The sequence below is a fragment of the Oncorhynchus masou genome, chromosome 27 (genome assembly GCF_036934945.1).
Source record: "Oncorhynchus masou masou isolate Uvic2021 chromosome 27, UVic_Omas_1.1, whole genome shotgun sequence".
Classification (NCBI taxonomy): domain Eukaryota; kingdom Metazoa; phylum Chordata; class Actinopteri; order Salmoniformes; family Salmonidae; genus Oncorhynchus; species Oncorhynchus masou.
Genome location: NC_088238.1, coordinates 22,062,073 through 22,087,179, shown reverse-complemented (window position 1 = coordinate 22,087,179; position 25,107 = coordinate 22,062,073). Strand labels below are relative to the sequence as shown.

The 25,107-nt window shown below is 47.3% G+C and overlaps 1 protein-coding gene and 1 long non-coding RNA gene across 2 annotated transcripts in view; one reads left to right on the top strand and one right to left on the bottom strand.

Annotated features, from left to right (window-relative positions):
* LOC135515794 (golgin subfamily B member 1-like) overlaps nt 1-21,540 on the bottom strand; it is a 24,954-nt gene extending 3,414 nt beyond the window's left edge. Inside the window, 19 exon segments of the mRNA XM_064939531.1 lie at nt 185-319; nt 691-801; nt 1,308-1,467; nt 1,587-1,759; nt 1,917-2,744; nt 2,993-3,226; nt 3,468-3,891; nt 4,010-9,227; nt 10,215-10,284; nt 13,972-14,048; nt 14,164-14,746; nt 15,951-16,064; nt 16,172-16,303; nt 16,417-16,584; nt 16,758-16,871; nt 17,255-17,413; nt 17,416-17,433; nt 17,890-17,980; nt 21,454-21,540. Coding sequence (XP_064795603.1) covers nt 185-319; nt 691-801; nt 1,308-1,467; nt 1,587-1,759; nt 1,917-2,744; nt 2,993-3,226; nt 3,468-3,891; nt 4,010-9,227; nt 10,215-10,284; nt 13,972-14,048; nt 14,164-14,746; nt 15,951-16,064; nt 16,172-16,303; nt 16,417-16,584; nt 16,758-16,871; nt 17,255-17,413; nt 17,416-17,433; nt 17,890-17,970 — 8,799 coding nt within the window. The 5' untranslated portion in view covers nt 17,971-17,980; nt 21,454-21,540.
* Nucleotides 21,099-25,107, top strand: LOC135515807 (uncharacterized). The gene is made up of 2 exons (XR_010451856.1): nt 21,099-21,181; nt 21,529-25,107. It is a non-coding gene; the product is annotated as an uncharacterized LOC135515807 (long non-coding RNA).

The window sequence follows — 25,107 nt, the reverse complement described above, 5'->3', positions numbered from 1 at the left end:
AAAATCACTAAACATTGTAGAAATCACTATAGTGCAGTCTTAAATTGTTCCAGAGATATCAATGTGTAAATCTAGTTCCTCTGTGCCATAGTGGACACATTATCTTTAAAAACATATGTTCAGTATGTATCAACTAGGGACAGTGAATGAATCAGAGCAGAGTGATATCCAAGGGCATGCTGACCTTGCGCTTGTCTTCGTGCAGTTCCTGGAGCTGCCTCTGGAGGGCAGTGCAGCGGTTCTCGGCCTCATCCAGCCTCTGGGAACTGCCTTGGAACTGGGAGGAGAGATGGCGGTTCTCCTCAAACACCTGCGAGAGCTGAGAGGAGGGAGGGACAGCAACGGGCTCAGCAGACTGTACACACACACACACAAAACCAAAAGACAGAAGAACGAAGAAGAAGCAGAGAAGAAATTATGAATGAAAATGGAAAAGGAGCATGCAAGAGAAATGAAAAGGAAAGAGCCAGAGGGGGAGACATTCCTGAAATATGTGATCATCTAAGCCATTAACATGAAATGAAGTACCTTTCATTCAACCATGTCATTAAGTACTGAAAGTCAGAGAGGGTGATCAGAGGTAGTTGTGAGATAGCGTAGTAGGAAAACAGAATGATTGCAGGTAGGGTTGCTAAGACACGGACAAGAGGCTATGGGTGACAGGAAGGAGGAACAGTCTGGTACCTCTACCTTGTTACTGAGCTGTGTAATCCGCTGCTCTCGCAGCTGAAGATCATTCAGCGGGCCACTCTCTGATTGAAGGACCCCTACTTTAGATGACAGGTCTGCCTCAAGAGGTGCCTGAGCACAAAAAACAACAAACAATACATAAACAGCCATGGAGAAGAGACAACAGAGGTGAACAATAATCACACCATTTAACAGTCTCTTAACTGCACAAATGTATAACGTAAACCTAGATTTGTAGATAACATTGTCCAGTACAGGCCAAATGTATGCAGCAAGCAGAATGCATCTTGCCACAGTCAACACTGCTGTTCTATCATACTATTTATCCAACTGCGCGACCAAGACACGAACCACAGTCGTGGCACATTCATCATTTATACTGTATATCCAATTGTGAAGATATCAGTTTTATTACTATGCATACGACCTTCCTTTAATTCATTGTTATTTTGATTGGTCCAGAAAAAGGTGATTTCACTGCACTTTTTATACCTGCTGTAAACTGTGTACGTGACAAATACAATTTGATTTGGACATGAACAGCAGTCTGCCATCTCACTCATCCCTGGTCCAAGTACAGTCGTTATCAGTTTCAGATTTAGAGGTGTCCTCCTCACCTGTCTCTGGTGGTGTTCCTCTGGTGGTTTGGGCCTGGTGGCGCGGGCCTCCTCCAACATTGCACCGAGCTGGCGCACCTGCTGGTCACGGTCCGAGAGGGTGGCCAGGGTCTGCTGCTTCAGGAGCTCTGCCTGAGCCTGCCAGTCAACCTGCTCCAGCCTAGAGAGAGACATATATACCTATGTAGCCGAGGCATAGACACTCATATACCTCTAAACATGATTAAGAATGTTTGGATTTTAAATAACATAAGCAGCTCTTAATGAAGTATGTCTCACCTGAGAATTTCTAGTTCCTGGTTCTCCCTCTGCCTCAGGTTGTCTAGCTCCCTCATCCTGTCCACCATCTCCTCAGCCCTCCTCTTCTCCTCCTCTAGCTCCTGGCTGAGTCTAGACAGCTCTCCACCTCCCAGTCGAGTGAGCTCTGAGTGCTGCCGCTGGAGCTGTTCCAACTACAGGACAGGGAGAAACAAAGCTTGTGTTACTGTGGATACTGGTATATGAAAACACTATATACAGGTAGGTTATGACATCACTACCATTGTGGTTGCGTTAGTAGTGCTTTAATGGAATACTTTGTGTTAAATGGAGATAACTCTGGTTGATTACCAGTCTCTCCCTGTCGTTCTGCAGGGCTGACAAGGCGTTCTTCAGTCCCCACACCTCCGCAGTGGATCCTCCATGGCCCGTGGTGGGTGTCTGCTGGCCCCCTGCCCTGCTCATCTCCTCCAGTCTGAGGCTGAGCTCCTGGGCCTGGCTGAGTGCCTGGTCCCTGCTGCCCTGCAGTGACGCCATGGCCTGGCCGAACGCCTGGTTCTGGGCCCGGAGCTGGCTGGCCACCTCCCTCTCCTCCAGCAGTCTCTGCTCCATGCTCAGCAGGTCTCGGGCCAGCTCAGCCACCCTCTCAGCCGCTGTCTCCGACTCCGTGCGCGTCACCCCTCCCTCCCAACGCAGTTCTTTCAGCTCCTTCTGCCGAGCCTCCTGCACCTCTCTTTCCTTGGCAAGGCTCTCCTCCAGGCTCTCCACCTGGGCCCTGGCAGCCTGCAGCTGCTCCCTCAGCTTCTCTACCTCCGCCCCGGGAGCGTCTCTCACCTGCCTGTTTCCACTATCACCAGCCTGGCTGAGTGTCTCCCTCTCCACCGCCTGAACAAAAGCCTCCCCTCCCTCCAGGCTCTTGATCTTAGCCTCTAGCTCAGCTCTCTCCTTCTCCAGGTTAGCGATGCGCTCCAGCTGGCCGGACAAGAGCTGCTTGTGCTGGGACTCCTTCATGGTGAGGACCTGGGTAAGGTCGTCCCTGTAGCCGTGAAGCTGGGCAGATAGCTTGGCCTTCTCTGCGTGGAGGTCGTCCCTCTGGACCAATAGGGAGCGCAGCTCCTCCTTCAGACTGTTATTCTCCGCAGCAGCCTCCTGGATCAGAGTGTCCTTTTCCATCATCACCTGGGACAACAGACCCATTACGTAGAGGGATGGGTTATACAACTGGGGCACGAGGAAGACATTCTACAGTCACACTAATAATATCCCTCTTATCACTACATACAGTTTCAGCATGTCGATGACATGCATCTACGTAAACAGACATGCACCATTTACCACCCATTTACATTAAGTGTAGGAGAATCCATTCAGAATCTCTTCTGCCATTTATGCCTCTGTACACATGAGTGTTATCATTGTTTCTTTACCTGCAGATGTTTCTCCTCCAGCTGTTTGTACATGCCAAGTACTCTGTCTCTGTCGTCCTGTAAAGAGCCCATGGCCTTGGTGAAGGCGTCCAGCCTGGCTTTGCTGTGGCTGCTCTCCTGCTCTGCCTTCCGCAGCCGGTCCTCCAGACCCCGCACCTCCTCTCTCCTCTCCTCCAGCTCCTTCTCAGCCTCCTGGGCCCTGGTGTCAGCCTCCCTCCTGGCCTCCTCTGCAGCCTGGGGGGGAGAAAGCATGTAAGCAGTCAAGAAGATGCAGGGGAATGGGTTTAAACTTTTCCAAGCTCGTAAAACAACTTGATAGCTCAATCAAAACGGTAACATCACAAATTTGTAGGGAATTTTACACCCTATTTTGAATAAATGTAGAATTTGACACCCTGTGCATTGAAATGAGCAACTATTCATTGCGATGACAAAACATGTCATAAAGCAGAGATTAAATAAAAGTGATGTGTACCTGTGTCACGGCCTGCTCCTTCTCCCCCAGCAGCTCTACCTCTCTCCTCTCCTTCTCACTCAGCTCTGTCTGCAGGCTCTCTGTCAGGGTCTTGGAGGAGCGCAGGTCTGTCTCCAGTTGTTCCACGCTCAGGCCCAGCCTCCTCCCCTCTGCCTCCGTCTCCTTCAGCTGGGACCTGACCTCGTTGGTCTCTCCCTGCAGCTTCCCAACTGCCTCTTCCAGGGCCTGGGTTCTGTGGCGGAGCCCCTCCGCCTCGCTCTCCAGGGAAGCCAGCTGGGCGCGAGCGTCAGCCAGGGAGGTCACGGTCTGGGCTAGGGACTTCTGAAGCTCTCCCCTCTCCTGCTCCAGGGCAGCCTGGTTCTCACGGAGCCTCTTCTCTTCCTGCTCCCATTTCAGCTGCCACTGCTCGTCTGCTTTCTGCAGTCTGGACAAAAAAACAAAATAAAACACATTACATAACACACTATAGTGTATCACAAACCTGGCAGGAAATTGGGGCAATTTAATTAATTAACTTTTTCAGGAACTGTAGCCATTTTTACCTGTCCACTGTAAGCTGTAGCTCTTCTCTCTGTGCGGTCTCTTTCTGCAGCTGTTCAGCCAGATCTCTGGAGCGGGTCTCTCCCTCCCGCACCTCGGCCTCCTTCCCCTGGAGGGTGCTGTTGAAGCGACTCTCCCACTGCCGGGTCTCATCCAGCACGCGGTCCCTGTCGTCCTGCAGGGAGGACATACAGCGCGAGAAGGCAGCCAGTCGGGCCAGAGACTCATCCAGGCGGGCCTGCATCTGCTGGGCCTGTCTCTCAGCGGTGTCAGTCAGCTCTTTTGCCTCACGGGTGGCATTCTCCTCTCTCTCCCTCTCCCGGTAAGACTCCTCCAACCTCAGCTCAATCTGCTTCAGCTCAGCTCCCAGTCTGAACCTCACAGAGTCCAGGCTCTGCTCTGCCTCTGCTTTCAACTCAGCTTCTCTCTGTAGAGCAGTCTGCTCACAGGCTCTCCTCTCAGCTTGGGCCTGGCTGGCCTCTGTCTGGGCCTCAACCAGCTGGGCTTTGCAGCTAGATAGCTCAGCCTCAGTCTTCTTCAAAGCGTCTGTGACGTTGGTCCTCTCCAGATAGGCTTGCCCAAGCTCTTTGTGGACCTCGTTGCTGCCCAGTTGCAAAGCCTTGCCCTCCCTGGCCATCTCGCTGATCCTTTCCTGGTACTGGATGCAGTCCTTCTGCATCTGGCGCACCTCCAGCTGCTTCTCTCTCAGCAGCTCCTCCAGCTGCTTTGCCCGGCTCTGGCTGCCCTCTTTCACCCTCTGGGCGGACTTCAGCTGCTGCTCCAGCTCCCTCTGCTTCCCTGACTCTGCCTCTGCCTCGGCCCTCTCTCTCTGGGCCTGCCTCTTGTCCTCCTCCAGCCTGGCTGCCCGGTCCCTCTCGCTCTCGGCCAGGGCTTCCAGTTCGGCCCGCTCCCTCTCCAGTCTCTCCACCTCCCGCTGCAGTTCCGCAAGGCGCTCCCGGCTGTCTGCCGCGTCCTGCTGGTAGCCGGCGATGCTGCCATTCAGCTGGGCCAGCTGGTTCATCAGACGCTCCTCTAGGTCGTCCTTCTCTACCTCCAGGCTGCTGTGGAGCCCCTGGAGTTGGGCTTCCCTTTTAGAGCTCTCCTCCATCAGGCTCTGTTCCTTACCTTTACTCTCCTGAAGGAGCTGCTCCAGAGAGGCTAGTCTAGCCTTGAGTTTAGCCTCACTCTCTTGCCACTGTTCCCTCTCTGAATGTAGGGCTGCCTCCATTTCCCTCCGCTTTCCCTCAATTGTGGCCAGTTCACCTTCAGACATGTCCGTCTTCACTGACTCCTCCCCCTGGGTCTGTTCCTTTTCTTTACTCTCCCGAAGGCGCTGCTCCAGAGAGGCCAGCTCAGCAGTGAGTTCAGCCTCGCGCTCTTGCCTCAGTTCCCTCTCTGACTGTAGGGCTGCCTCCATTTTGCTCAATTTCACATCAATTAGGACCTGTGTACTTTCAGTTATTTCGTTCTTCCCCGTCTCCTCAAAAGAGTGCATTTCAGGTGCAGCTACCTCAGACTCTATAGCCTGACTATGTGGCTCTATGTCCTGAGGCTGGCTCTTAACTGGCTCTTGGGTAGTTTCAGTCATGACTGTACTAGACTGCTGGGCAACAATAGTTTCCTCCACTACATCAGAGATGGGGTTTTTATCTGGAGCTAATCTGTCCCCTTTCTCTAGCTCTTGGGCTAGTTGTTCCCTCACCTCAACAACTTGCTGTTCTAAGGAGTCCCTCTGTGCCGTAGTGGCATTCAAATCAGCTTTCAGAGCCTCAAACTCTTCTTTGAGTCTTTCAAGTTCTCCTTTGAGTGCCTTGTCCTCCCTTCTTATTCCTTTCTTTTCATCCATCTCTCGGAGTCTCTCATTCTCCTCCTCTAAATCCATGATTTTCTGCTGCTTGGTCTTGGCAAACTTCCTCATCTTGTCTTTGACAGTGTCCACCTCTTTCTGGGCCTCTTCTTTCTGCCGTTCAGCCTCCTGCTTGGCTGCCTCGTGGGTCCTGGCTCTAGCAACAAGCTCCTTCCTCTCCTGCCTAGCAGCTTCCAGCACCCGTCTCACACGCTCTGCCTCATCACTCACGTTCTCATAGGACTTTAGCAGAGTCTCATACTCATCCTTCATCCCATGCACCTTCTCCTCCCATTCTCTGCATGCCCGGGCAGCCTCCTCCTTGGCAGACTCGGCCTCTCTTTTACAGAAGTCTTTCTCTGTCAGCATACCCTCCATGGCCAGCTTGAGGCTCTCGCAGGACCCCCCAAGGCTCTGGTTCTCCACCAAGGTCCGATCAACCTCCTCTATCAGCCTCTCTCTTTCTGCTCTCAGCTTCTCCAGCTCGACTTCTCTAGCATCCACCCTCTGCTGCAGTTCAGTGATGAATTTCTCAGTGGAGGCCAACTCCTCTTTCTGGCTTTTGTTCTCTTTGAGGGCCTCTTTGCGGGAGATAAGGGCGGCCTTGAGCTTCTGCTGAAGCTGCAGGATCTTGGCCTCGCTGCCCTTCTCTTCCTCCTGCCTCTGGGGGACCTCGGCCTCCAGTCTCTGGCTCTTTTCCTTCTCTGCTCTCAGGCCTTCCTGCAGGGAGGCGATCGACTGGTCCTTCTCATACACTGTCTCTTGCATGGACTGGAGGAGGGAGCTTTGCTCACCCAGCTGCTGGCCAAGCTCCATGATCTCATCGTTCTTGTTGCTCAGGAACTGCTTGAAGTCCTCCACCTCTGTCTGCAGGACGGCAATGGTGGACTCAGTGGAGTCCGAGGCGGCTCCCTTGGCCACAGCCTCCAACTCTGCTTTCACAGCTTCTGCATAGGTCTGAGCCTGGAGACACTTCTCCCTCAGAGCCTCCAACTCCTCATAGACATGTTCAATCTGGCTCTCCTTCTCTCTCAGGGCCTGCAGCTCTTTGCCCAGCTCTAGAAGCTCACTTTCCCTGAGTGACAGGCTAGCCTGGCTCTCCTGCAGTTGGCCCTTCAACTCTGTACAAGATGCCTTCTCAGCCTGGACCTCTTCTTTCAGAGCTTGAAATGAGGCCTCAATGTCAGCTGAAAGTACCTGAGAAGGTTCCTCAGCACTGGGAATGGGTTTATCACCTCGTTGTTGTGCTTCGTTCTCAGGAGCGGCAAAGTCCACCCAGTCTTCCTGGACCCAATCTCCTGCAGCTGGCTTCTCAATCTTCTCCACTGCAGCGTTGGACTCCAGCTCGGCATGGACTTCCTTCTCTGTGCTCACCTCTTTCTGTGCTTGCAGTTCCTCGAGCTCGCTCAGTCTAGTCAACAGCTCATCTCGTTCACCAACCTGCTCCTCCAAACGCTCCAACAGCCCGTTGTACTCTTCCTTTTGCTGTTTAAGCTGGTCGCGGTGGTGCCTGTCCTTTTCTTTGGCCATGCGGATGGTGTCTTTGCGAGAGTCCTGGGCCTCCTGGAGTTTCTTTTGCAGTGTTTCGCAATCTGACTCCAGTGAGGCCACCTGGGACTGCAACGCAGTGACTTCAGATGAGGTGTCAGCCTCTGGAGTCTGCTGAGCTCCCTCACTCAGCCTTCTGTTCATTTCAAGTGTCTCTTCCAGAACCTGATCCTGCTGGCTGATTTTCCGTTCCAAAACCTCCATGACCTCTTCTTTAGACCTCAAGGCTTGTCTGAACTCTTCGAGAGTAGTCTCAATTGCCATGACCTCTTGTTTTCTGTCTTTTTCTAAAGCTGGTACACTTGCAGGGGCTTCCTCTGTTGCTTTCCCTACCTGTCCTTTCCTTTGATTTGCCTCTTTCTCAAACTCTGCAACTTTTTTCATCAGCTCTTTGCGCTGCATCAGGGCTGCCTGCAACCTCTTTTTAATGGTGGCCACTTGGGTTGTCAGATCCTCTTTGTCCTTTCGCAAACTAGTGAGCTCATCACCATCCTCTACATGACTCTCCCCTGTCACTTTCTCCTTTTCTCCAGCTTTCTCAAGTTCAATTATCTGCTCCTTCAGTTTCTTGACTTCAGCACTCATCAGGAACTTCTCCTCACCGGTCTGGAGCAGTTTGGCAGACATGCCATTGCTCAGCTCCATCATCTCCTGCTCTTTCTGGGTGATGCGCAGTTGCAGCTCGTTAATCTCTGTGTCCCTCTCAGATAGTACAGCTTTGGCCATGTCCCTAGCCTGGGAGATGTCCAGTAGGCTGGCCTCCATGTCTTGGAGCTTCTGCTCCAGCTCAGAGGAGGTGATCTCCCCTTCTTCCAGCTGGGCACTCAGCATCCTGGCCTGGCCCTCCTGCTGAGAGAGAGAGCGCTGAGCCTCGTCCAGGTCTGCCTGCAGGGCCTGGATCTGCTGCTCTTTGGAGCGGCCTTCTGTCTGCAGGCTGTCCAGCTGCTCCTCCAGGAGATGCATCTCCATGCTCTGCCTCTCCATGTCAGAGCCACTGTGCTGGGCCACCGTGTCCATCTCTGACCTGGCTGACTGGAGCTCTTCCTCATATCTCTGGGCCTGGGACTCTGCCTCATCCTTGGCAACTGCCAGGGACCGAATCTCTTCCTCAAGGCCTTGGGTTCTCTCCTGTGACTCTGAGGCAGCCTCTCTCAGTCTCTGGAGCTCAACCATGAGCTCACTGTACCTGTTCTGCAGCTCATCTGCTAGGGCCTGGGCAAATACCTGTCCAGGGGCAGAGTCAGAGTCAAAGAGGGTCGCCCCCTGCTGGCTGAGGTGCACCTGCACAGTCTCACGGATGATGACTGATGAGGACTCCACCTGGACTGTGGATGTTTCCTGCTCAGAGCTGTTCTCTTCCCAGGATTGCATCTGGAGCTGGCCAAAGCCCTGCAGTATGGGAGGCGACTGCTGACCTTCATCTTGGTTCACAGCCTCTAGGAGGGTCCAGCTGCTGTGGGCCACCTCGGAGTCACTGCTCGTGACCATCTCATCAGAGGAGGCCCCCTTAGATTCTCCGGGAGAGTCAGACTGGGGTTCAATGAGCTCTGGACTGCTCTCGTTATCAGCGGAGACTGACAGGATTGACCTATCCTCTGCCACCAGGGTGGTGTCCTCCTCTCGCGTGTCTTCTAGGAGGTCTGGCAGCACTGTAGGACTGTCGTTGGGGGCCATGGCAGTGTCCTCACTCTGGTCTAGAATCTGATCAGCGCTTACCTTGAATGCATCATTTGAGCCCTGCTCTTCAGCCAGCACAAGTCTCTCTCGCAGGGCAGCCAACTCATGGTCTTTCTCCAATAGCTGCTGCTCCAGAGTCAATATTTGGGCTGGGGAAGTCAATAAAGATGAAAATTAATAGCCAGCCTAATTATCTCACAATACACAATTAATTGATCATACCTGAATTGTCAAAACAGATATTTTTTTCATGACTGCCTATATATTATAGATTTCCTTTCAGATTATTGCTTCTAACTGTTAACAATTGAGATGATTATTGACATACTGTCAACATACTGACAATACTGTTAAAATACTATCAATACTGTTGACATGTCTACTAAACCACCAGTCTTTCAGGTTTAGTTACAGACTGTGTGAAATGGGTAAGGCCTGTAACCGCATCTGCATCACTACGCTGAACTCTGTTGGCAGCGGGGCCTGTGACAGCACAGTGTCCAATCCTATGCAAACACATCAATAGAGGGTGTGTGTGCTGCTGGCAGGATGTATGACTGGTCCTGGCGGTTGGCTTTCAGATGTATGACTGGTCCTGGCGGTTGGCTTTCAGATGTATGACTGGTCCTGGCGGTTGGCTTTCAGATGTATGACTGGTCCTGGCGGTTGGCTTTCAGATGCATGACTGGTCCTGGCGGTTGGCTTTCAGATGCATGACTGGTCCTGGCGGTTGGCTTTCAGATGCATGACTGGTCCTGGCGGTTGGCTTTCAGATGCATGACTGGTCCCGACGGTTGGCTTTCAGATGCATGACTGGTCCTGGCGGTTGGCTTTCAGATGCATGACTGGTCCTGGCGGTTGGCTTTCAGATGTATGACTGGTCCTGGCGGTTGGCTTTCAGATGTATGACTGGTCCTGGCGGTTGGCTTTCAGATGTATGACTGGTCCTGGCGGTTGGCTTTCAGATGTATGACTGGTCCTGGCGGTTGGCTTTCAGATGTATGACTGGTCCTGGCGGTTGGCTTTCAGATGTATGACTGGTCCTGGCGGTTGGCTTTCAGATGTATGACTGGTCCTGGTGGTTGGCTTTCAGATTCAGAGAATAAAAACACACATCTTAAAATAGGTCTCCTTACCTTTTTCAGCATCAGTCACGTCTTCCACAGCCGGGTCAGTCACACACTGGACCAATGACTCGCTGGCAGCCTAGGAGAGAAAGACAAAGGCCTGAGTTATTTCTGAACACACAGAGGGTGTAAACCTTATGACTTAATAATACATCAATCCCATTGAAGTTTCGACTACATTCAACATGAAATGAGTTAACAGTTTCACACAGCTGTAATGTAGTTACACAATAGTTACACTGTAGTTATGATGAGCCTGGGTGTGAAGGTCAGCCCAGGGCTGCAGTCATAACAGAGGATCAGTGGAGAGGCGATTAGCATTGCCTTGACCCAAACGACAGGAGGACATTCTGCCTCAGCATTATTAAACCTAACCACTGTCTCTGTCCCTCAGGCTGTCCCCTCTGAGATAGATTGTGGCCGACTGACCTGCCCCAGTAGTCAGGGCAGAGACCAGAGAGACTTCCCCACATGAATAAGCATGTGCGACACTCAATGTGCTGACTGGGCAGTCCTCACAGCACAGTGAAATAACAGCACACCAATAGATCATATTGTATCAGACTGCACACACATACAGCACAAATGTCTACAGAGGGTTTGTTGCTTTCTATTGTGACTCCGCACAGTCAACAAATTTTGTCTAGAAGGGGGATTGTCTAACAATTAGATTGAACATAAAGTGCCTTCAGAAATATTCACACCCCTTGACTTTTTCCACATTTTGTTGTGTTACAGCCCGAATTTAAAATTGATTAAATTAAGATGTTTTGTCACTGGCCTGAACACAATACCCCATAATGTGAAATTGGAATTATGTTTTTAGACATTTTTCAAATTATTTAAAAATTAAGAGTTAAAATGTCTTGAGTCAATAAGTATTCAACCCGTTTGTTATGGTAAGCCTAAATAAGTTCAGGAGTAAAAATGTGCTTAACAAGTCACATAATAAGTTGCAGGGACTCAATGTGTGCAATAATAGTGGTTAACATTTTTTTTTTAATTTTACCTTTATTTTACTAGGCAAGTCAGTTAAGAACAAATTCTTATTTTCAATGACGGCCTAGGAACAGTGGGTTAACTGCCTGTTCAGGGGCAGAACGACAGATTTGTACCTTGTCAGCTCGGGCATTCGAACTTGCAACCTTTCGGTTACTAGTCCAACGCTCTAACCACTAGGCTACCCTGCCGTCCCGTGGTGGTGGTGGTTAACATGATCTTTGAATGATTACCTCATCTCTGTACCCCACACATACAATTACCCCTCAGTCAAGCATTGAATTTCAAACACAGATTCAATTACAAAGACCAGGGAGCTTTCCAATGCCTTGCAAAGAAGGGAACCTATTGGTAGATGGGTAAACATTTTAAAAGCAGACATTGAATATGCCTATGAGCATGGTGAAGTTATTAATTACACTTTGGATGGTGTATCAATGCACCCAGTCACTACAAAGATACAGGTGTCCTTCCTAACTTAGTTGCCGCAAAGGAAGGAAACCGCTCAGGGATTTCACCATGAGGCCAATGGTGACTTTAAAACAGTTAGAGTTTAATGGCTGTGATAGAAGAAAACTGAGGATGGATCAACAACATTGTAGTTACTCCACAATACTTACCTAATTAACAGAGTGAAAAGGAGGAAGCCTGTACAGAATAAAATTATTCAAAACATGTCTGTTTGCAACAAGGCACTAAAGTAAAACTGCAAAAAATGTGGCAAATAAATTAACTTTTTGTCCTGAATACAAATAGTTATGTTTGGGGCAAATCAAACACAACACATCACTGAGTACCACACTTCATATTTTCAAGCATGGTGGTGGCTGCATTATCTTATGGGTATGCTTGTCATCAGTAAGGACTGGAGAGTTTTTCAGGATAAAAAGAAACAGAATAGAGCTAAGCACAGGCAAAATCCTAGAGGAAAACCTGGTTCAGTCTGCTTTCCAAAAGAGACAGATTCCCATTTCAGCAGGACAATAACCTAAAACACAAGGCCAATTATAAACTGGGTGGGTCGAGCCCTGAACGCTGATTGGCTGATAGCCTGGTATATCAGACTGTATAACATGGGTATGACAAAACATTTATTTTTACTGCTCTAATTACGTTGGTAACCAGTATATAATAGCAATACGGCACCTCGGGGGTTTGTGATATACAGCGTTGCGTCGTGCCTAAGAACAGCCCTTAGCTGTGGTATATTGGTCAAATACCACACTTCTGGCCTTATTGCTTAAATATACACTGAGTGTACAAAATATTAAGAACACCTGTTCTTTCCATGACATAGACTGAACAGGTGAATCCAGGTGAAAGCTAGGATCCCTTATTAATGTCACTTGTTAAATTCACTTTAAATCAGTGTAGGTGAAGGGGAGGAGACAGGTTAAAGAAGGATTTTTAAGCCTTGAGACAAGTGAGACATGGATTGGGTACATCTGCCATTCAGAGGGTGAATGGGTAAAACAATAGATTTAAGTGCCTTTGAATGGGGTATGGTAGTAGGTGCCAGGTGTACCGGTTTGCGTAAAGAACTGCAACACTGCTGGGTTATTTCTCAACATTTTACCATGTGCGCTAAGAATGGTCCACCACCCAAAGGACATCGAGCCAACTTGACACAACTGTGGGAAGCATTGGAGTGAACATGGGCCAGCATCCCTGTGGAATGCTTTCGACACCTTGTAGAGTCCATGCCCCGACAAGTTGAGGCTGTTCTGAGGGCAAAAGGGGAGGGAGGGGGCAACTCAATATTAATAAGGTGTTCTTAATGTTTTTTTCCTAAGTGGCCTAGTTACAGTTGACTTAAATCGTCTTGAAAATCTATGGCCAGACTTGAAAATGGCTGTCTAGCAATAATCAACAACCAACTTGAGAGCTTGAAGAATAAAAATAAATAAAAGTGAAAATATTGCACAATCCAGGTGTGCAAAACTCTTGGAGACTTACCCACAAAGCCTCAAAGCTGTAAACGCTGCCGAAGGTGGTTCTAGCTGTATTAACTCAGTGGTGTGAACACTTATGTAAATTAGATATTTCTGTATCTCATTTTCAATAAATGTAGGAGCACTTCTAAAAACATGTTTTCACTTTGTCATTATGGAATATTGTGTGTAGTTGGGTGAGAGATTTTGTAAAAAAAAAATTAAAATACATTTCGAATTCAGGCTCTAAAACAACAAAATGTGGGTTATGGGTCAAAGGTTATGAATACTTTCTGTAATTTCACTGTGTGTGAAAACATCTGACAAATAGATGCCATATATTAACATAATAATAATTAATAATTAGGTGCTTCTACACCTGCATTGCTTGCTGTTTGGGGTTTTAGGCTGGGTTTCTGTACAGCACTTTGAGATATCAGCTGATGTACGAAGGGCTATATAAATAAATTTGATTTGATTTGATAATAACTATCTTGGATCATTGGTCATAGTTTTTTTGGCATTGCATAACTTCTCAAACAAGCATTGTAAGACATCCACAGCTTTGTCTTTTACACAGATGAAAATGAGCCCACCATTTGGTCAAATTACAGAAATACATTAGAGAATCTAGCAATGGGTACAACAGACTGAAGAGTCTGGTAATTTGGGGTTCACAGATAATAAACCATATAAGCTATTTCTCCCAAAGTACATTTTGATGTTTATTTTCAGGTTATTACAGGATTCAAAACAAGCTTACAACATGTGCTACCTTAATTCATTTAGTAGTCGTAACAATCTCCAAAATTAATTTAGTGCGTCTGACTGCTCACCATTCCAATTTGCTGCTCCAGCTGTTGTATCCTAGCAACTGCCTCTTTGCCTTCTGCGGTGCGCTTATCCAGTTGTTCTGAAAGAAAAAAGAAAATTATTAAATATGCTGCAAGCAAGCCACTTGTTAGGGTATCATGAATGCTATACACTTATAAACGGAACTTGCATGATAGTGTATTTGGTTCCCTTACCTTGCAATGTCTCCATGGTGTGGGTGACCTGGGCGCAGCGTTCCTCGCTCTCCCTCTGCTCCACCCTCAGCCTCTCCAGCCGGGCCTCCAGGGCCTGCAGTGTCCCCAGGCACTGGGCCGGGTCGGTGGGAACAGGGCTGTCCTCCTCGGCCCCCTCTCCAGCCAGAGAGCGCAGGCCTGTCAACAACTCAGCCAGGGCCTCTCCTGATCTTTGTCTCTCTCCATACTCCTCTCTTAAGGCAGCAAGCTCCTTCTCTAACCTGGCTACTTCTCTGTTGGTCAATTCCTCCCGCTCTCTAGTGGCCCACTCCAGTTTCACTGTCAGCTCCTCCATCTGGGTTGATCTGTCTCTCTCTGAACCCTCCAGACTGGCTAGCTGAGCAGCTCTGTCATGCTCTGAGGCCTCCAGGTTGGCTAGCTGGGCTGCTCTGTCCTGCTCGGAGGCCTCCAGGTTGGCTCGGAGGGCCACCAGCTCTGCCTCGGCCTGGCTGGACCACCCAGCCCACTGCTGCCTCTCCTCCTCCCTCTGCCTGCCAGCCTCAGCCAGCTCCTGCTCCATCTGGCGGAACTGAACTGTGAGGATCTGCAGAGAGAGAGAGAGAGGCAGAGAGAGGCAGAGAGGGCAAGAGAGGCAGAGAGAGAGGCAGAGCGGGAAAGAGAGGCAGAGAGAGCAAGAGAGAGGCAGAGAGAGCAAGAGAGGCAGAGAGAGAGGCAGAGCGGGAAAGAGAGGCAGAGAGAGCAAGAGAGAGGCAGAGAGAGCAAGAGAGAGGCAGAGAGGGCAAGAGAGAGGCAGAGAGGGCAAGAGAGAGGCAGAGAGGGCAAGAGAGAGGCAGAGAGGGCAAGAGAGAGGCAGAGAGGGCAAGAGAGAGGCAGAGAGGGCAAGAGAGAGGAAGAGAGGGAAAGAGAGGGGCAGAGAGGGAAAGAGAGAGGCAGAGAGGGAAAGAGAGGCAGAGAGGGAAAGAGAGGCAGAGAGGGAAAGAGAGAGGCAGAGAGGGAAAGAGAGGCAGAGAGAGGGCAAGAGAGAGGCAGAGAGGGCAAGAGAGAGGCAGAGAGGGCAAGAGAGAGGCAGAGAGGGCAAGAGAGGGGCAGAGAGGGCAAGAGAGGGGCAGAGAGGGCAAGAGAGAGGCAGAGAGGGCAAGAGAGAGGCAGAGAGGGCAAGAGAGAGGCAGAGAGGGCAAGAGAGAGGCAGAGAGGGAAAGAGAGAGGCAGAGAGGGAAAGAGAGAGGCAGAGAGGGAAAGAGAGAGGCAGAGAGGGAAAGAGAGGCAGAGAGGGAAAGAGAGAGGCAGAGGCAGAGAGAAGCAGAGAGACAGAGAGGGGCAGAGAGACAGAGAGGGGCAGAGAGACAGAGAGGGGCAGAGAGACAGAGAGGGGCAGAGAGACAGAGAGGGGCAGAGAGACAGAGAGGGGCAGAGAGACAGAGAGGGGCAGAGAGGGAGAATGAAGACAGATGAAGATGGGGACGGTAGGGTCTACAAGGAGGACTGCTCGGCTGTGCGAGTAAAGCAGTGATTTTGCATTTAGATGAGAAATGAGTCTGCCCCTCAGCCCTTATGTAACATGCAACTTGTCAATCACCAAATGTACTTACTCAATCAGTGTCACTCCGCTGTCACACGCGTAACTTGGTGAATAATGTAATACAGTACTCTGTCAGTCTCTTCAGATGGGCTCATTTTGCTCAAGGGTCAGTCAGGTTGCATTGTTATTCTATTGTGGGACCTTCATTGAGAAAACACCATTCCCACTATGGTTCTACACTGACCAGCACAGTAGAGCATGTCTGTACCTGTTTCTGCTGGTCGGCATTGTTCAGCTCCCCCTGCAGCATCTCCAGCACCTGGCAGCGTGACCGCATGGCTTCCTCCTGCTCCTCACAACGCCGCTGGGCTGCACGTAGAGCCTAGCAACACACACACACACTAAAGGCTTGGGTACAGGCTAAAAACAGTGTATAGGACCTGGCCTGTGTGAGGGAGTGTAGAGTGAGTCAGAGAATGAAGTTTGTACCTGCTGCACCTGCTGCAGCTCAGCGTCGTTCTGGCTCTGCACTGTGACCCTCAGCAGCTCGTCCTCATGCTTCTGGATCTGCTCCTGGAAACGCACGTCCTTTTCACAGACAACTGCCTGAAGCACACGAACCTAAACGCATGACACATCTCTGCAGTCAGCTGAAGGGCCCCCCTTTTTTTTTTATACCATGCAATCCATAACATTTTCATTGCAAATGGTTAGAGTAACAACAAAATTGGCACCTGCTCCGTGTGTACGGCTTCCTTTTCACACAGGGCCTGTTCGGACATCTGGAGACGCTCCTCGAGGTTCTTCGCCGAGGTCGAGACCTCACTGAGCTGCTTCCTCAGCTCCTGGAGTTCCTCCTCCACAGCAGGAGCTGAGCTGGTGAAGGAGCTGTCTGGAGAGCTCTTCAGGAAATAGACAAGCATTTCAAAATGTTATTGATGACAAAATAGTCTAGTGTAGACCAAACTGGCTGTAAAGAATCGACAACATTTAAATGAATACATAACAGCTAAAATACACATCAGAACCATGCTTAATGAACGTAGAGTTATTTGAACTCTGCAAAATGACTCACTGTTGCTCCCTCCTGCCCCTTGAGGTCAGCAATTTGTTTGTTCAGAGTAGCCATCTTGGCTTTGGCCTGCAGCTTCAGTTTAGTGAAGCGTGCCTCCGCTGTCTCCCTTTCACTCTGTAAACACACCAACAAACACAGCATTGAAACTTGTGTTCCAGCAACAACAGCATCATCTCAGTATACTTCTGACCACAATCATTATTTGACAAGAAGTGCATCAAATATGAATATTTCATGAACCCAACCCACACAGGAGAGTAAAAATCAAAGCTATGCATTGAGGGCACATCCATATAAAACCACTGCATTCATGTCTCACACACGCATAAAAGTCAAAGCAATATACACAGGCACGCGCACAGGCACGCACGCACGCACGCACACACACACACACACACACACACACACACACACACACACACACAGACACAGTCAAAACAATACATGCAGGTCCACAAAACCAAAGGAAAACACACCCACCTGTACCCAGGCCTCACCTTGAGCTGCGTTTCGAATGTGGCCAGCTGGCTGTCCTTATCTCTGACCACCTCCTTGAGATGCACAGTCAGCTGCTCCAGATGAGCCAGCCTCTCCAGGGGCTCCTCCTCCACCCCAGGCCCAGACTCCTCAGGGGCCCCGGGGGCATCTCCAGGGGGAGCTGGGGGACCAACATATCCTGCAACAGAGCCACAGAGAAGAAGAGTGGATACAAATATGGGGACTTGGAGAACATTAAGGTCTTCAAAGGTGATTCGTTAGAGCAGGGTTTCCCAAACTGGGTCCTGGGGTCCCTCCTGGGTGCACGTTTTGGTTTCTGCCCTAGCACTACACAGCTGGTTCAAATAATCAACGCCTGATGATGAGTTGGTTATTTGAATCAGCTGTGTAGTGCTAGAGCAAAAACCAGAACGTGCACCCAGGGGGGACCCCAGAACCGAGTTTGGGGGACCATGTGTTAGAGTGCTGATCAGTTTTGCCTTTTAGATCACAATGGATTTATTATTATGGACAGAGAGGAGCTGATCCTAGTTAAACACTACTACTCTGAGACAGTTGATAAATATGGGGCCCAGGACAGAAAACATGTACCACGTTATGTAAGCTTGTGAGGGGTTGAGGGGGTGTCTCTTACATGAGGGGCTCCATCGGGGGGCTCGTCCCCAGACAGCTCCTGCAGGACGTTGGTAAAGCCCTGGGACAGCCGGCTGAACATGTAGCCGAAACTGGTGGTACAAGACAGAGTCATTAGGCCTTTATCTGGACAGGTGGGACCTGGGTCAAGGTCAGTAGGTTGCAAAAGATCCTACCCAAAAAAGATCCTTCAAGAGGTCCTACCTAAACTTTCCAAATATATTTTGGGGCTTTCTTATCTTCTGAGTCCATAGATGCCACAACAAAATAAATTATAAGCTTATCAAAAGTTTCTTAAAAATTGTGAATATTCCATGCAGTGTTTCTTCCCGTGCAAGATCCCTGATCAAAGAAAACCCATGTCCTAACATGATACTTTCACCTTGGTTTGACATGTTAGATATGGGATTTCTGAGAGATGCCCAAGATTCTAGAGTTTGGAGATCGAGGGTTCTGTCTCAATCAATCACTCTTTATAAAGCCCTTTTTACATCAGCAGTTGTCACAAAGTGCTATACAGAAACCAGATAAAAAAATCTCCATGGCGTTATGATGCATTTCCAATGTTAGCACCCCTGTTACATTATGATTCACATTTCTGTGTATTGAAATTATTTAAGACAAAAACATAGATAAAAATAAAATAATAAATGGAAATAAGTTTAGTGGATGATAACAATTGAGACCAGTGAAATCATAGAATGAGGATTCCTGGACAGTCAATCACTGGAGGCCCCTCGGAGGACCATCCTCCTCAGTGAATTTCATAAAAAATTATGACATTTTCAAAAAGTTATTATTTTTTGATCAAACTAGAGGTCGACCGATTAATGGCCGATTAATTAGGGCCGATTTCAAGTTTTCATAACAATCGAAAATCTGTATTTTTTGGCGCCGATTTGCAGATATTTTGTATATTTTTATACCTTTATTTAACTATGCAAGTCAATTAAGAACACATTCTTATTTTCAATGATGGCCTAGGAACGGTAGGTTAACGACAGATTTTCACCTTCTCAGCTCGGGGGATCCAATCTTGCAACCTTACAGTTAACTAGTCCAACGCAATAACGACCTGCCTCTCTCTCTCGTTGCACTCCACAAGGAGACTGCCTGTTACGCAAATGCAGTAAGCCAAGGTAAGTTGCTAGCGAGCATTAAACTTATCTTATAAAAAAACAATCAATCATAATCACTAGTTAACTACACATGGTTGATGATATTACTAGATATTATCTAGCGTGTCCTGCGTTGCATATAATCTGACTGAGAATACAAGCATCTAAGTATCTGACTGAGCGATAGTAGGCAGAAGCAGGCGCGTAAACATTCATTCAAACAGCACTTTCTTTGCTTTTGCCAGCAGCTCTTCGTTGTGCGTCAAGCATTGCGCTGTGTATGACTTCAAGCCTATCAAATCCCGAGATGAGGCTGGGTGTAACCGAAGTGAAATGGCTAGCTAGTTAGCACGCGCAAATAGCGTTTCAAACGGCACTCGCTCTGAGCCTTCTAGTAGTTGTTCCCCTTGCTCTGCATGGGTAATGCTGCTTCGATGGTGGCTGTTGTCATTGTGCTGCTGGTTCGAGCCCAGGGAGGAGCGAGGAGAGGGACGGAAGCTATACCATTACACTGGCAATACTAAAGTGCCTATAAGAACATCCAATAGTCAAAGGTTAATGAAATACAAATGGTATAGAGGGAAATAGTCCTATAATTCCTATAATAATTACAACCTAAAACTTCTTACCTGGGAATATTGAAGACTCATGTTAAAAGGAACCACCAGCTTTCATATGTTCTCATGTTCTGAGCAAGGAACTGAAATGTTAGCTTTCTTACATGGCACATATAGTACTTTTACTTTCTTCTCCAACACTTTGTTTTTGCATTATTTAAACCAAATTGAACATGTTTCATGATTTATTTGAGGCTAAATTGCTTTTATTGATGTATTATATTAAGTTAAATTAAGTGTTCATTCAGTATTGTTGTAATTGTCATTATTACAAATAAATAATCGGTATCGTCTTTTTTTGGTCCTCCAATAATCGGTATCGGTGTTGAAAAATCATAATCGGTTGACCTCTAGATCAAACTATACTAAATATATTCACGTCACCAAATAATTGATGAAAACACACTGTTTTGCAATTAAGGTCTACAGTAGCCTCAGCAGCCCTCAGCATGTTAGCACCATAGTGTAGCTGGAGGACAGCTAGCTTCTGTCCTTCTCTGGGTACATTGACTTCAATACAAATCCTAAGAGGCTCATGGTTCTCACCCCCTTCCATAGACTTACACAGTAATTATGACAACATCCGGAGGACGCCCGAGAAACCTATCACAGCATGAACTGACATGTTGTCCACGCAATCAAAAGATCAGAGAATGAATCTAGTACTGAAAGCATAAGCTTCAGCTAGCTAGCACTGCAGTGCATAAAATGTGGTGAGTAACATTAGTTGACTCAAAGAGAGAGAAAGACAGTAGCTGAACGGTTAACAAAATACTTTTCCTTCATTTTTTGAATAAATTAAGAGAGAGTGTTGTATTTTATTTGTGTTACTTTCACTTACTTAGCTAGCAAATGCAGCTAACAAGTTAAGTGTACTGAAACAGAGAGGGATGCTATGTTAACAAGCTGGCTATCCAACACTGGATTTCTTCCAAGGTAAGCTTTTTATTTTTACTTATTGCCGCCGGTTCATAAACGGAAAGAAACTGGGGGGGGGAAAGACCTGAATTTGTCCAATAGAAATTCACATTTGCAACTGTCAGCTGGATGCAGTCAAGAGTGTGGAAGGCGGTATTGACTGTGTCACTGTCTGTCACCTTGATTTCCCACCTCATTCATAGGCTAGGTTGTAGCAACATCACAATGGTTACAGGGGAAATTAGAGTATCATGTAGTAGCCTAAACCTATCGATGTTAGCTGGGTGAATGTGAATGAGTCATCCGATATGCTGTAGAAGTAAGGCCATACTCATAAAAATGTATCATCCTCCCTCATCTTAAATGGCCCCGACCGCCACTGCAGTCAATCATCCTTTGTGCCAATAATATACCTGTGGCAACATACATTTACGGGCATTATTGTTATTGCGACCCAGATAGTTCGTGCAGAGGACCTCGGGTTCGAATGTCACCCGAAGAACCGAACACTGCCGAACAATAGGGCCATTCGACTGCGGCTGCGTCACTTCGTTTTGCCCACTACTCCTGAACAGCAGATTATGGGGAGAAATGGATGGCTTACTTTCTGAACATTTTGACAGTGCTGGCTCCAACCATAGTAAGAGTATTTGATGTTTATACATAAATCGGAATTATGATGTATTGGTTGCGCTTGTATAAAAACAGCACAGTAGACAATCTCAGAGAGAAAGCGAACGACTTAGCTTTTCAGTGCACGTAGACAAGCAGCTAGCTAGCTTGCTGGCTAACAACGATAACAATATTGTCTAAATATATCGCCGTGCCTTGTTTAATTGGAGCTTGTGGCAGCTGTTCTAAATTGCAACTCTGTGAATGGTGTGCTGATAGTTGAAAGAACGAGCGACTAACCTGTATGAAAGCTTCTCAGATGTCTGTTTATTCTTTTTATATGATAAATCTCCTCTGCTGTATTTCTGTGCATAGCCACATCACCAAACATCCCGGAAACAAAACTTGCAGAGCATCGATTGGCCAGTGGAGGATTGCTCAACAGTAAGGGGGAGTCTGTAAATTCCGACCTTTACCATTTTTATAGAGACCGTCTTAGGGACATGGACATTTCAAAAAACGAAAAATGTGCAACATGCGCCAAAACACTTAACAAAAAATGTTTTTTACAAGATAATGTTTTTGTCTTTTTATACCACGATTAACCTTCTTATCCATTTCCGTTTGGAACCAGACTGCTGAATTTATTAGGATGGGGCCGGGTCATGACCCACGGGTCAATCTGATCATCAACAATGGAAGGCAACTTGGACGAAGCCTTCTCCTACTTGCACACTACACCACAGTGTTTCTGACCTTTGTGAGTCGCTCTGTGAACTGGTTCGTGCAGATGCTAAAGTGGACCACGCTGTTTGCACGGTACACCGTGTCCGTCTTTGACTCTATCTACAGACACCTGCATTGGTGGCGTAGAAGGGGCGGTGGAGGGGTTGCCAAGCAGATCTGCCCCAGCCCTGACACAAAATCAGGGTGACCAGAGTAAACCTGCCAAGTGCCTTTAAACCTGAAGAAGTCTCAATTATTCTAAGAGTTTTAACAAACCCTATCACTAACCGGACAGCCTGCTCAAGACATCACATCAGAAGATCTCACTGATCTTTTGGGTAAATGAAGTGCAACAGTGGTGAGAAAGTTGGGAGAGAGTTGAAGTAGAATGGAAAGAGCACCTTACTGAAGTCATTCAGCTTGAGCATTTCATTTTTAAATTTAATTTATTACTAACAGTCTAGTGTTTTACAGTATATGCATGTATCTGTTGCATGTGTATTCCTTGTACTGTAATGCCAATATGAAAGTTACATGTTTGAATATTCATATCATAAACTGCTATAATAATGTTCAAGGAAAGCTTCTCCAAAACCACTAACAGGAGGGGACGAATCGGGCATTAAACACACTATTGTAACACTTTTCTAAAGGGGATAACGTCAATTCAACTACACTACCCACCTATGAACTGTCATTTGTATCATGTATAGGATGTACAGTATAGGGGTATAACTAAGCAGCTATTTTGTCCCACAGCCAGCTTTTCATGTGACTGTACATAACTGAGAAGTGTGTTTCCTGGGCCACCAGACAGGGAATGGGTCTTTCACATTCTAATCTCGGCACCCAGAACCAAATCTACTCGATTACATTCATGTTCAGTCTGTCACAAGACTATTCCCATTCCTGCATTATACTGTGTCAATCAGAAATTCAAACCACTATTGAGTTGAACGAATACAGAATTGTCTTTATCTATGCTTATGTGTATTGTTTTATTATTGTATTTACTTATTTTATTTGTACAAACTGTGAAATTACTATATGAATGGCAGCATTGTGGTCAAAATCATGCCAACAATAATCCCTAAAGTTGCAAATATGTTGACTGTTGTCTGGATGTGTGAAGTTGGCTGGATGTGTGAAGTTGGCTGGATGTGCGAAGTTGGCTGGATGTGCGAAGTTGGCTGGATGTGTGAAGTTGGCTGGATGTCCTTTGGGTGGACCATTTTTGTTACACACATGAAACTGTTGTTAGAGTGGAAAAACCCAGCAGCATTGCAGTTCTTGACACAAACCGGTGTGCCTGGCACCTACTACCATACTCCATTCAAAGGCACTTAAATATTTTGTCTTGCCCATTCACCCTCTGAATGGCACACACACACTCGATGTCTCAAGGTTTAAAAATCCTTCTTGAACCGGTCTCCTCCCCTTCACCTACAGATTGAAGGGGATTTAACAAGTGACATCAATTAGGGATCATAGACTGTCCAGGTGAAAGCTATGTCATGGAAAGAGGTGTCCTTAATGTTTGGTATCCTCAGTGTATATCACAGGTGTCAAACTCATTCCACGGAGGGCTGAATGTCTGCGGGTTTTCGCTCCTCCCTTGTACTCGATAGAGGAATTAAATCAAATCAAATTTTGTCACACGCACCAAATACAACAGGTGTAAATCTTACAGTGAAATGCTTACTTACAAGCTCTAAACCAACAATGCAGTTAAAAAAATACAAATAAATCAATCAATAAAGTAACAAATAATTAAAGGGCAGCAGTAAAATAACAATAGCGAGGCTATATACAGGGGGTACCGGTACAGAGTCAATGGACAGGGGCACTGGTGAGTCGAGGTAATTGAGGTAATATACATGTGGGTAGAGTTATTAAAGTCACTTATGCATACATAATAAGAGTAGCAGCAGTGTAAAACAGGGGGGAGGGGGCAATGCAAGTAGTCTGGGTAGCCATTTGATTACATATTCAGTAGTCTTGTGGCTTGGTGGTTGAAGCTGTTTAGAAGCCTCTTGGACCTAGACTTGGCGCTCCGGTACCGCTAGCCGTGCTGTAGCAGAGAGAACAGTCTATGACTAGGGTGGCTGGAGTCTTTGACATTTTTTAGGGCCTTCCTCTGACACCGCCTGGTATAAAGGTCCTGGATGGCAGGAATGTTGGCCTCAGTGATGTACTGGGCCGTACGCATTACCCTCTGTAGAGCCTTGCGGTCGGAGGCCGAGTAGTTGCCATAACAGACATTGATGCAACCAGTCAGGATGCTCTCGATGGTGCAGCTGTAGAACCTTTTGAGGACCCATGCAATATCTTTTCAGTCTCCTGAAGGGAATAGGTTTTTGTCATGCCCTCTTTATGACTATCTTGGTGTGCTTAGACCCTGTTTGTTTGTTGATGATATGGACACCAAGGAACTTGAAGCTCTCAACTTGCTCCACTAAGGTCACCCACTAGTAAGGAACTCCCCTCACCTGGTTGTTTAGGGCTCTATTGAAAGGAAAAAAACAAACCTGCAGACATGCAGCCCCACATGGGAATGAGTTTGACACCCCTGGTCTAGATAAAGCCTTTAAAATGGAATACACATTAGGGGAAACGGCACCACTGTCTCTCAAATTTGGCCGTACGTGTCCTCCTCTTCTTGATATATATGCCACACCTGTCTGGTGGATGGGTTACCTTGGCAAGGGAGAAATGTTCACAAACAGGAATGTAAGCAAATTTCTGCATTTCATTTTGGAAAAATTCTGGGATCTTATTTCAGCTCATGAAACATGGGCTCAACACTTTACATGTTGCGTTTATATTTTTGTTCAGTGTAGTAATATCCCAAACGGATATGAAAGTTTCACCATTAAAGGATTCCAGCTTTAAGAACCAGTAAAGCAAACTGTTTTGGGGATTTCTGTGAAAGCTACAGCATGTACCCTGTACAGTAGTCTAAGTAAGAAACCTCTAACCGACTGTAGGATGTGCCACAATGTTCTATCTGGGCCTAAGCTCCACAGTTGAAGTACTTTATTGTGCATTATGCTAAATCCACTGCTTGTCTAGCATCAATGTTCCTGTTGGGCTGCATGAAGAATCAAAGTCTGGCACTGTAATACAGAAAGCATTGTCTTGTAGTCATGATGAAGTTATTCGTGAGTAATGACCTGGGCCTACTTGGTCTATGAATGTGAAGGAATCTCAATAAACCAAACTAAACAC